At 34.9% G+C, this 12,574-nt stretch overlaps 1 protein-coding gene across 1 annotated transcript in view; it reads right to left on the minus strand.

Annotated features, from left to right (window-relative positions):
• Positions 1 to 256: 256 nt before the first annotated feature.
• Positions 257 to 12,574, minus strand: part of LOC122529882 (fringe glycosyltransferase-like) — a 27,641-nt gene continuing 15,323 nt past the window's right edge. The window contains exons 3-5 of the mRNA XM_043656388.1: positions 8,684 to 8,849; positions 5,734 to 5,819; positions 257 to 3,248 (exon numbers count right to left, since the gene is read on the minus strand). Of these exons, the coding sequence (XP_043512323.1) occupies positions 3,191 to 3,248; positions 5,734 to 5,819; positions 8,684 to 8,849 (310 nt within the window). The 3' untranslated portion in view covers positions 257 to 3,190. The remainder of the gene's footprint in view (positions 3,249 to 5,733; positions 5,820 to 8,683; positions 8,850 to 12,574) is intronic.

The following is a 12,574-nucleotide window of genomic DNA, read 5'->3' on the forward strand; positions in this document are numbered from 1 at the left end:
TCAAAAGCGCAAAAATCTTTTCTGTTACCATTATATTTCCTTTTTCTTGTTCTTTCTCTGTAACTGCAACGTCGACTCTTTTTGAAATTCTTTGTGAAATTCGGAAATTTAAATTAAAGATATCAAAAAAGCAAAGACATCAGACAAAGCAAACCTACTGGGAGAGAGAGTATTGTGTTGACGAGATTCTCTTCCACGACGAGGAGGGAACCGGAAGAGGAATCGTAACGAGGAGCGGTTAAAATCGTTTCTGCCGTATAATGGTTACCGTGTATTATATAAAACCTCATTGTTACAACGTAATCGTACACATCCGCCATGTTCTCCAATCCCATTCGACAGAAGCCCCATTTCTTTTTTCTTTTCCTTCTCTTTCTCTCTGCTCGAGAGTGCAACAGGTGCACTGACTGCTTAATACAACGCCGGAAAGAAGAACAATTAGTCCGACTGTTGCTCGTCGGTTCGCGAGTACCATTCTCTCTATTTTTCTCTCTCTCTCTCTCTCTCTCTCACACACACACACACTCATTCTCTCATTTTACGTATGTATCTCGCGATATTGCACACCGATTGGATCAATAGAACGCGAAACGAGACCGGGGAGAATCGGAGACAATGAAATTGTTCCCCTTTGCCGTTTGCACTTGACGCTGCAACTACCAACGATTGAAATTTCCATTCCAGAGACACTGGGGCAAAAGAAACAAAGAAAATACAGTGCACGAGCCACTTTTACCTTGTTCGTTCAAGTCTCTGGAACTGATCGGAAATTTCTAATGTTTCCTGTTCATTATTTCTGAATTCTGAAAACGTTCTGAAACGAAGACTGCGTTCCGATTTTCCCCGGGGACGTGTGTAAGCACGAATCCACTCTCACATCCATTAAATATCACATGGTACGACCACCATCTGCTCTTTTACACGGGGGACTAGCTTAAGGTAATTCCGTCACGCGACGACGAGAATGTCGTCAAATATTCCAGCAAACTCTCCTTTCTTTCTCTCTTTCTCTCTCTCTCTCTCTCTCTCTCTCTCTCTCTCTCGCGCACGTTACGATCGAAATTCACCCGGCGTTATCGATCGAGAGGATCTCTCAACCCTTTTCGACCACGCGAACTCCTTTCTCTTTTTTTTTTTTTTTCTCTCCTTCAAGTCGCGTTGTCCAAACGGTTACCAACTTATGTCAACGATAACTCCGGGTGTTCCAGTTTTCAGAAATTTCATATATATATATATATATATTTACACAAACATGGAGTAGTTCTTATGTACAATAAACGCCGCGAACGTCGAGAGAAATCTTCGCCGAGAAAAATTCAAAAATTGTCAATCCTTTGCACTCGAAGGTTTTTCCGTAGAAAAATTATAATTTTACACATATAAGTGATAACGATGAATGATCGACGATTGATGAAGAATCGCACGACAGTTTATTTGGTCTCGTTTTAACGCATTTACTTTGGTCGTTTTAAATTCGAATGACTTTACTTATCGTACAGCCGGCGAAAAAATTCAAACGTCTCTAAAAATATTGGAAAACTTTTCCCGCGAGTTGATTCATCAGCGGTTTTGAAGATTGAAGTCTTCTCTCTGCAACAGTACCTTTTAGTTTGCTGTACAATCATTTTTCACTATTTTATTGAATTTTGAACATTGCAAGGTTGGATGGCCAAATGTTAGAATTTCTTGAATTTTTGTCTTTCAACTCCAACGTTCAAAGTCGAATCAAATGACGGGAAAAAGGATCTTACAGCAAATTTAAGACGTCGTTGTAGAAAGGAAATCTTGAATCTTCAAAATGATGATGGATTTAGTAACCGAGAAATTTTTTTCTAAAGACGTCTGAATTTCTAAAGAAAAGAACACTTTCTCAGTCGTTACGTTGAGAAAGAAACACTCTCAGGACAGTCAAAGTAAAAACTTCATGCTTTAAAATAAGACCAAGTAGATTACTGATCGTTGATTAGATCAGTAAACAGTAGATATGATTTCTTTTTTTTTTTTTTTCTAAATAACAGTTTGAAGTCACTTTTCATTACAACAGTTTAAAGAATTTTTCATCCAAATTAATTGTAATGCAAAATCTGTGTCTCTTAAAATAGTAACGGTAACAGGATCATAAAATTTTTTTTGAAAATTCAAAACATCCTACGAATCACTATATATGTATATATATTTTTTTTGTTTGTATTTTCTACGTGTAAATATTGAATAAAATAATATTTGTGTTAAAATTCTACGTGTATGTTCAGTTTTGCTCTTTAAAACCTTAAAAACCTATAATGTTATCTTTTCGTCAATTACATTTACATTTAACAACAGAATTTTATATTTTTCACACTTTCAAATTCAAATTGCGAGACAAATTTTCAATCGAGCCCCGTGCAGCTCTCGAGTGCAAAGGATCGAATTGAATTTCTCTTTGTTTTTTTTAAATATTCGCTAATAATGTACACAAGTAGGATCCATACAAACGAGACTCGGATGATGGACCTAAATTAAAAAGGTTCTTTCGAAAAAGACCAACGCTCGGGAATTTTTACTTTCGCCAGAAGTGTGTGGTTATGAGCATACTGCGTTTATGGAAAGTTTGAAAGCACGAGAAACGTATAAAATGCACGAGGCGTCAAAAAAAATGTTCGCAATATTCAATAACCGAAAAAAAAAAAAAAATTCTAGATGTTCCAAAATCGAAATTATCCTCGCGAGATGTTAAATTTCAAAATTTAATTATTTCAATTTCTCGTATTTTTGTTTCGCGACACTTGGACACTATTCTCAAAATATACTAGAAAAAAAAAAAAAAAGAAAATATCCACGTCCATCTTCGGAGGAAATATCATCTAAAAATGTTCGCCCTGAACCACCGCGAATATTGCAAATAAAACAAAAAAAAAAGATAAATCTAAAAAATATCTTCACTCTGCCCCCTTTTCTCAAATGGTATAACGATACTCAACGCCGTGGCCAAAAGTGATCCGAATCGACGACGAGTCTGACGTCGCGCGGAGACACTTGCGTCTGACACACTTCAGTAGAAAATCAGTAGAACAGAGCATACGTCGCTGCGACGTTGGATCGAGGGCCAACCGATCTGGACGCCGTCTCCCAGTCAACAGCCGATCCAAAAGACGATCGTCGTGCGATTCTCTTCTTCTTTACCGCGTTTACGATCATCCGCCGCTGGTCATCATCTGTGCGGGCAATTGGGCACGTGCGGGAACAGATGGCAATGGATCGACCTGAATCTGCAATTAGAACGTATCGACAGAGTCGATTAGTGAATCTCGAGTAGGATATTCATGGGTTTCGAACTGGAATTTTGCCGATTCGAGCAAACTGCCTTCGAGGCTGCATTTTAGGGGATTAGGAGATCGGATGATCGATTAGTTTGGGACTAGCGAGGATTTCAATATTAATCGCTGTAATCTGGAATATTACCGCATCGAGATTCGAGGAATTGGCAGGTTTAGCCGCGTTTTGTGGTTAAAATTAAATATATTAAAGTTGAAGAAATTATAATGTTATTGTATAAATTTTTTTGTTAATTTTTTTATTTATAAATTTATTATATATAATATATAACATTGTGTTATAACTTTATTATAATTTTTAATTTTTAATATTTTTAATATTACATTATATAATTTATAAAACTATAAAATAAGTTTCGAGTAAAATTTGTGTTTTCATTTTAACTCTTTTTTTTCTGTATTGTCCGCCATTGATTATTAAAATATTATTTTCGCGTAAGTTGGAAACCACTGTTCTAAGCGAACGTGCCTCCAAGCTATCATTCACTATAAATGTGCAGCCCGTTCCACGAATGCATCGACTTAAATACGTCAATATTCCAAGGTCATTCACTGCGAGTTGAATTTTCTAGAACTTTTTTATAAACATAATAAACTCTATTACAAATCATTGCATGATCCTCAATAAAACGATTCTTTGATATAACGCACGAATAAAATTTTACCATGCACCAAAGGCAAAGCCAAATGTTTATGCTAATTTTTTTAACTTTAATTTAATAAATATTCATTTAATTCAATAAATATTCATACTACTTTTCAATTTATATCCCTCCCCCCCCCCCAATTTAATTAAGCGACCAACGCTTTGAGAAGCACTGGATTAGACCGAGGAGATATCGGAACGTTAGTTACCATAGAATGGTAATTCCGTGTGAAACGGGAGCAGTTTTCCACTGAGCAGTCGATACTTGGCCAGAAACGGCCAGTTAATATTCATAGAAACGGAAGTTCCTCTCATCTTCGCCGAACTCGGTCGCGTGCCGAGAATAAAACTCTAGGAAAACTCCACTCTGTGAAGTGGAACGAGCGAAACGAAGAAGAAAAGGAAACCGGTCGGGGCTGGTAATTATGATAAAGTCAATTGAGCGCGTGTGACGTGCACGAGGTGGCGCCCTTGTGATTAACTCGCACAGAGGTCTTCCGCTTTCGGTGCAGAAACGCGGGACTAGAGCAATTACCAGGGCAATTCGAGCCCCAGCGCCGCCCCGCGGAGGAACAGGGACCAAAGAAACGTTGGAAAACGTCGGTGGAACGACGACAGTCACTCACGGTGGTATGGGAAAGGACGAACGAAGGAAGAATTCGCGATACACGTAGCCTGCCAGCTGCTAATTACTCTTTCTCTTCTTCTTTTGCCTCGACGAGAGAAGGGGGGGGACAAATTAGTTCCGCGAAAGCTCGACATCTCCTTCCGCGGATGCTTTTGTTTCTCGGAAAGCGTCGAGAAAAGTGAGGGACGAAAGTGTCGCGAGCGATGAATCGTTTTTCTAGTAACGGTAAAAACATTTAATGGTGGATTGAACAGAGATTCGTGTAGAAATCGGGGGATTTCCTTGCCGCCTATGATTCTTCGTTTTGTAACAGGAATTAAGAGTCAAACAAATTAAAAAATAATCGGGTTAATCCTCATCTGTATCGTTTTCTTTTAATTCAACCTGATATCAAATTGGACATAATGTTAGTAAAAAATTCCATGTCCAAGTAGTTCAATTTAACGTGAGGGATGAATAAGAGTTGTAAGATCCAGTAAGGATCGATTAAGACTGAAGTGGTGAAGCACTTTGCAACAAGAAGAGAGAACCTTTAACCTCTTGCGCCACGCACGTCCGAAAATTGCAATATTTTCTGTCTTAAGTATATTTAAGTATGACCGAGGAAAAACAAATAATAAATTTATATTACTTCTTAGTAATTTCTATCCAGTAATGTCATAACGGCGAGTTCAAAAAGGAAGCGACGAATTATTGTATACGGTTCGGTCATTCGTTATGGTCCGCAATCGGTGGTTAACCTCTTGCTACGCACGTCGAAAATTTTTTGTCTCAAAATTGCAATATTTTCTCAGTTTTAAATATACCTAAGTATAAACCAAATACACAGGCAAAATAAATAATAAATTTATTGCTTCTCACTGATTTCTATCCAGTGGTATCATATCGACAAGTTCGAAAAGAAAGCGACGAATTACTTTGTACGGTTTGGTCACTCGTTACGGTCCGCAATTAGTTGCGAGCGCAAATGGTTAAAGAGGTTAATTCAATGGTGAGCGAACAAAGCAATGAAAAAATTCGATACTTGATAAAAGAAATGCTGTTTTTTTTTTCCTTTCTCGCTGCAAACCCTTCAATTTCGCTATAAATCAACGTGGTTTATATGAACGAAGCTCTCCTCTGCGTTGGTATTAATTAGATCGTACCTTTTCGGGTCGTCCTTCATATCGAAGCCATCGATCTTCAGAATATTCCACTCGTCCCTCGGACCTTTCGAGTAACTGAACGACACCTGGAACAAAAAACGTGCGAGAAATGGAATAAGAAAAATTCTCTTTCTCTAAAACAAGCCTGAACAGTTGGGTTACAATCGAATTTGCGGTTTCAAGTGAAGTTGGTTACATTTTGAGACGTACACGTGTGTCCATCTAGTAGAGAAAAACACAACTACTTTCTATGACCAATGTTACATGCAACGGGATAATGATCCTGAATAGTCTTCCAAGTTGCAAAATTTGAATAAACGTGTATTGACCACTCGACAGCCGTCTGATCTTAAACCATTTGTTTTCATAGACATACTTCAAGAAACATCTAACGAGGATTTGACAACACTGTTACAAATGAATTGAAATAAATTAGTCGAAAGAGTGTCTAAAATAGTAGAAGTTGTATGGGAAAACGAAAAGAGGATTTTTCGATGAGAAGCACGTGGCATACACGTTGCAAATCGTTCGTGAATATCTTTTTCTCTTATTTCTTTTAAAATCTAATGTCACTGGTAAACGTTAACATTTGAATATTATTATTATTATTACTATTATTATTAATAAAATTATTATAAATTTATTTCTATAAAATTTAATGTCATTGGTAAACGTTAACATTTGATTATTATTATTACTATTATTAACAAAATTATTATTAATTTATTTCTATAAAATCTAATGTCATTATTAAACGTTAACATTTGAATATATTATTATTATTATTACTATTATTATTAATAAAATTATTATTAATTTATTTCTATAAAATCTAATGTAATTGGTAAACGTTAACATTTGGATATTATTATTATTATTACTATTATTATTAAAAAATATTATTAATAAAATTATTATTAATTTATTTCTATAAAATCTAATGTCATTGATAAACGTTAACATTTGGATATTATTATTATTATTATTATTACTATTGTTATTAAAAAATATTATTATTAATAAAATTATTTCTATAAAATCTAATGTTATTGTTAAACGTTAACATTTGGATATTATTATTATTATTAATGTTGTTATTAAAAAATATTATCATTAATAAAATTATTAAAATGTTTCTTAAATAGAATTACTTTCAGAAAATGGAAGTTTCCTTCTTAACGTTACAGAGTATTAAACTTTCGACCCACAGTGTAGTTAAAATACGTAGAGAACGTATTGAACTACGCGAGTATATTTATTTCAGGCACCGTTGGCATGCGATTCCCGGCTACACCGAGAAAAAATGACCGCTTAGCTTAGCGAACGAGCGGCAAAAGGCATAAACGATATCGCTTATTTTCGCATACCAGGGCCCAGAATCGAGCAACACGCTCGACCGTGTCGCTTGAAACGCGAGACCGTGGGCCCGATCGAGTTCTGCCCCGGCAGTAAAAATATTTGTTCCGCGAGCCTCGGCGATACGCTTGCGCAGCTCGCGGCCGATGGAAAAATCCGGGGGGAGGTCGACTTCGTCAGCTCCTGAGGCGTCGTGAAATTTGAACCGCGCGCGCGTACATTTCTGACGTCAATTTGAAATGTTTAATTGATTCGCGAATCGACGAACACTCTATATCCTATCGACTATTACCAATTCAACGTTCAACTGTTACTAAAATTTATAAAAACGTTGACACAACTATGTAACAAAGTATTTTCCCGAAATAGACATGACAAATGATAAATCACTTTAGTGGGAAATTTCTAAAAAACAAATTTCTTTTCATTCTTTCTAATCAATTTATAGTATCAAATTCTACCTCATTGTTGTGAATCACTGTAGCAATAAGCAGATGCTCGATGTTTCTTCATCACTGCATTTTCTTACTATTATATTACTATTATATTAGGTTATTGATAATTATATTATTATTAAATACAATTATATACTATTTAATATTATTATATACTGTTATTTAATACTATTGCATACTGTTATTTAATACTATTATATACTGTTATTTAATACTATTATATACTATATAATATAGTATATAGTATTATATACTATATTATATACTATTTAATACTATTATATACTGTAGCAATTTTAGTTTCAGTTTTCGTTTAGTTCAGCAGCATTATTTATGGCATTCAAGGTCTGAAAGTTATGAAGGTTACGATTCAACACATCATACTTAAATGTAAATAAATTAATTTCCTCTATAAAACAAAAATACAACAACAAAGAAAACACGTTTAAAGCTAAAAAGTACTACCCTGAGTATTACAAAAAAGAAAAAACCACAGAAAGAATGACCTGACAAAAAGATACTACCCTCCTTTAACATCCTGTGTATTAATTAATCAGCCGTATATAATCATATGTATTCCAATACAATTTCAAGAAAATCGATCATTATAACAAATTGCTTGGGCCCCCGATGAAATTGAATTGAAACACGTGAATGCAAATACAATTGCGTTGTCCGCAGAGAAAAAAAATTATCCAAGTCGAAAAATCAGTTGAGAAAATAATGTATTCCGTTGCACGATCGGTTGATAAGAATGGCACGTCATGCCGGAAGTCGGCCAGAACGTATGAAACGGCACCTTGTGCCGGCATCACCTGCTCGGATTGCGTGAGCGAGCCTGGTTCTCCGGAAGAACGCGACGATCGAATCAATTGGTCATTGTTGGCGTGGAAAGAGGCGACAAACGACAGCGATGATTCATCGCGAGGATTATTCCATTAGACTTCTCACTCTCATCCCCCCCCCCCTCCCTCCCCCCGTCGACCTCTGCCTCATGGTCTTTCTTTCTTTTCTCTTCTTCGAATCCCTCGCATCTGCTAAACTCACAGAAACATGCTGATAAGAAATTTGGACACCTGAAAGTCTGGCGGCAGACTTTTGTAATTAGAATTTCAAGGAAAGAAGGTAAAAAGACTCACCTGCTCGGCGAATGTGTCCTTATTGAGGAACTTCATCGGCTCCAGATGGGAATGGAACTGCTCGACCACGGTGAGCTGCTTTTTCAGCAGGTACTCGATGATATATCCCATCGTCACGTCGTCCGGTAATCTAATTCTGTCGCCCACCGTGATGAACTTGCCGCCTCTGCAAGCAAAACGCGAACGCTCGTTAAATCACCGCGATGCCTCTCGTCGAGTTTATTTGAAACGAGCGCAGGAAACGGGTCTCGCGTGACCGTGTCCTCGCCAGTTCCGATATTTTAGCCAATTTTTCTTGGGATTCTTTGGAAAAGCCGAGTTTCTATTCTCGCTCGATTTCCAATGCTCCAACTCTAATGAGTTAAATGAGTCTGCTCAGTATGAGAGAGAGAAACCGCAGGGCATTTGGTGGTCACGTACTCGATGGTCATTATTCGACTTTGATGAAATTTGGCATGAATTGGCAGCTTACGGAAAAATATTTGACAAACGAGCCATGTAGAATTAACTCGGCAATTAGTAGAATTAAGGCCCATACTATCGACGAGCTGTGCTGAAAAGCACGTATCAACACTGTTTTATCATTATTTCTAATTACGTATTAACGTGTGTATAATTTTATCGAATTATATGTATATTAATACGATATAATAATATTATCTAATTATACTATATATAGTATAACAATATTGCCGAATATAAAAATTATTGATATATAAAATATATATATATAAGATATATAAAAATTACTGATTATAGCAGTCTAAGATGCGTAAGCAAACATAACCTCTCCAGGAAAAAATATAACCAGGTTTGAAAGAAACCTAAAAAACCAAAAAAAAAAAAGAAAACACAACCAAACCAGGAAAAAACCTACAAAAATGTAACCAGATATTGAGTGAAGATCGTTTCAAATGTTTCCTGTTAACGATGATATGAAATTATTTGTTAACTAGCCCTTGATGATATTAATATGTATGAAATATGTATATAAAGCCCACTGAGCGAGCGTACTCCGGCATCGTTTGAATGAATCAACTACACACCGACGAGCCACGATTCTAACCTCAAAAATTAGTTTCTCATCCCTGCTATTTATCAACCCGATATAAAGATCGTCGACGTCACTGCGAATAGCGTCGAGCCCATCGCGACTTCCTCTTCCGCCCACACGTCCCGCTGCAACGCGTGCAACGACGAGCCTTTTAGTATCACAGAGACGCGTTTCGAAGGGTAATAAACTCGGTTTCTGATTTATTCCAGAAATCGCGGAACACGGACCGACATAAATCCCGAGGTGAGACGACCTCCGAATGAATGAACTACGCGAAATGAATACGATCTCGAAAGTTAACCTCCGCTTGTAACAATTCACAATCTCACAAATTCACTTTGTATGTCCAATTTTTGCCAAGCACTTTTACCTTTAAACTCGTCAGTAACTACGTTTTGTGTACGTGCAAATGAAGGGCGAACAAGAAACATTATTAGACAATATATTGATCCTTACGTTCGATTACCTTTTTCCATCTATCAGGCAACTTCGTGATTCGAAAGGATTGTTACCTCTTTTCGACAAGAAAAAGTTTTGATAGCGAATCAATTCCGACACTGTCGTAGTTTGAAGGGTTAGACAATATTTTACGAAGCACGGCTCAGTTTTTCCTGTTCTTACAAATTATTATTAAATTATTATTATTGACAAAATCGTGCATCCCCTTTTTTCTAAAAAAAAAGTCCAAGCTTGAACAGGTTAGGTCGCGATCGGACTGTACGATTGAACTCGCGGTTTAAAGTGAAGTTAGTTACACTTCGAGTGTAGCAATCTCTACTTTGAAGAATTTAGATCAACGATATCTATGTTCATTAAATCGTTCCGCCGAGATGTGTATTTAATATAAACAATAGAATACTTAAAAATAGTTAGTAATTTTATTATCACCGTGGAAATGTTTACAGAAACTTACATATATTGTAACCATACTAGAAATTATTCACTCGTTATTTAACTTTCATTATTTGATCCTCGTTATTTGATATTTATTATTATAGTAATTGTATATTTTGTTATATTGATAATATTTTTATATAAACTACTAAAATTGATTACGGAGTTATTATTTATTTGTAGTATTGTGATATTAATTTAAATTATCATCTTAATTACTACACGTGTGTCCATCTGGCAGAGAAAAACTCAATTATTTACTTTCTGTGACCAATGCAACGTTATGCAACGGGATAATGATCCTGAACGTTCTCGCAAGTTGCAGTGGAACGATTTGAAAAAGAGGAGTGATTGAAAAATTTGAATTGACGGAGGAAGTTGGCCTTGGCGTGAATTACGAATTACGCTCGGTGGTTTTTCATCCGTTTTACCGATGTCGCGGGGCCGCGCCCACCTCGTTCTAGGATTATCCGGTGTTTATGGCTGGCGCGCGTCGGGTGGCCCGATGCGAAACAGCCATAGAAAAGAAGGGCGAAAGAGGAACGAGCCGGCCACGAGGGAAACCAAACGGCGATAAATTCCTCGCCTCTGGCAGTCGCATTCGTGTGTGTACGCTTGTATATTCAGGAAACGCGAACCACTGCCAGCGCCAGTGTTATTATTTATGGGTATTAACGATGGCGATCTGAACTATCTGTGACAGCGAACACCATATGGGTACGGTGAAAGTTTATAGGTTAAGTTTAAATTCTTTGGAAAATTTTAGAGTATTGCAATTATATTGTATTGTAAAATTACAATTATATTACGTTATAATGTAGGGTACGGTTCACCAATTTTGACCTTGTGTGTGACACTCAAGGTCATTTGTGTGATACATTTTAATGTACACTTTCGTACTGAATGGTAATAAATGTAGCATTCCTTTCAAAAAATCGAAGATTTCATCATTTAAAAAAAAAGAAAAAAATAATAATACAAATACAGGAAGATTGTACCATCATGTTGCTTACAAAAAACTATTCTCTATGAAAAAGTAAAAACGGTGACAATTATATTCTATAAAATCATATATATACGTGATTGCCAGCGTACATATATGTATTATGTATAGATTTATATTGATTATACATATTATTGCGAGCGGTATTATTATTATTATACATATTACAAAATATAATATAATATTATTATTATTATTATACATATTACAAATTATAATATAATAATATTATTATTATTATACATATTACAAAATATAATATAATAATATTATTATAATTATACATATTATAACGCATTATACATATTATAATACATATTATAATAATAACGCATGTATTATGTATAGATTTATATTGATTATATGTATTATTGCGAGCGTTATTATTATTATCATATATATATTTCAAAATATATTATAATATAATAATATTATTATAATTATACATATTACAACGCATTATACATATTATAATACATATTATTATACATATTATAATAATAATGCATGTATAGATTTATATCGATTATATGTATTATTGCGAGCGTTATTATTATTATACGTATAACAAAATATATTATAATATAATAATATTATTATAATTATACATATTACAACGCATTATATATATTATAATACATATTATTATACACATTATAATAATAACGCATGTATTATGTATAGATTTATATTGATTATATGTATTATTGCGAGCGTTATTATTATTATTTTATAATATAATATATTTTGTAATTATTATTATTATTCATTATTATTATTATATTACAAAATATATTATTATTATACAACAATAACAAAATAACACGTGTAACAATATATATCGTTGGTCTATACGTTGATCAGGTTTCCATAACACAAGAACAAGAACATCGTCGACCCTTCTTCGAGGCGCAATTTCAAACAGCTCGTGAAGAAAAAA

This window comes from Frieseomelitta varia, unplaced genomic scaffold (genome assembly GCF_011392965.1).
Source record: "Frieseomelitta varia isolate USP_RPSP 00005682 unplaced genomic scaffold, Fvar_1.2 scaffold_314, whole genome shotgun sequence".
Classification (NCBI taxonomy): domain Eukaryota; kingdom Metazoa; phylum Arthropoda; class Insecta; order Hymenoptera; family Apidae; genus Frieseomelitta; species Frieseomelitta varia.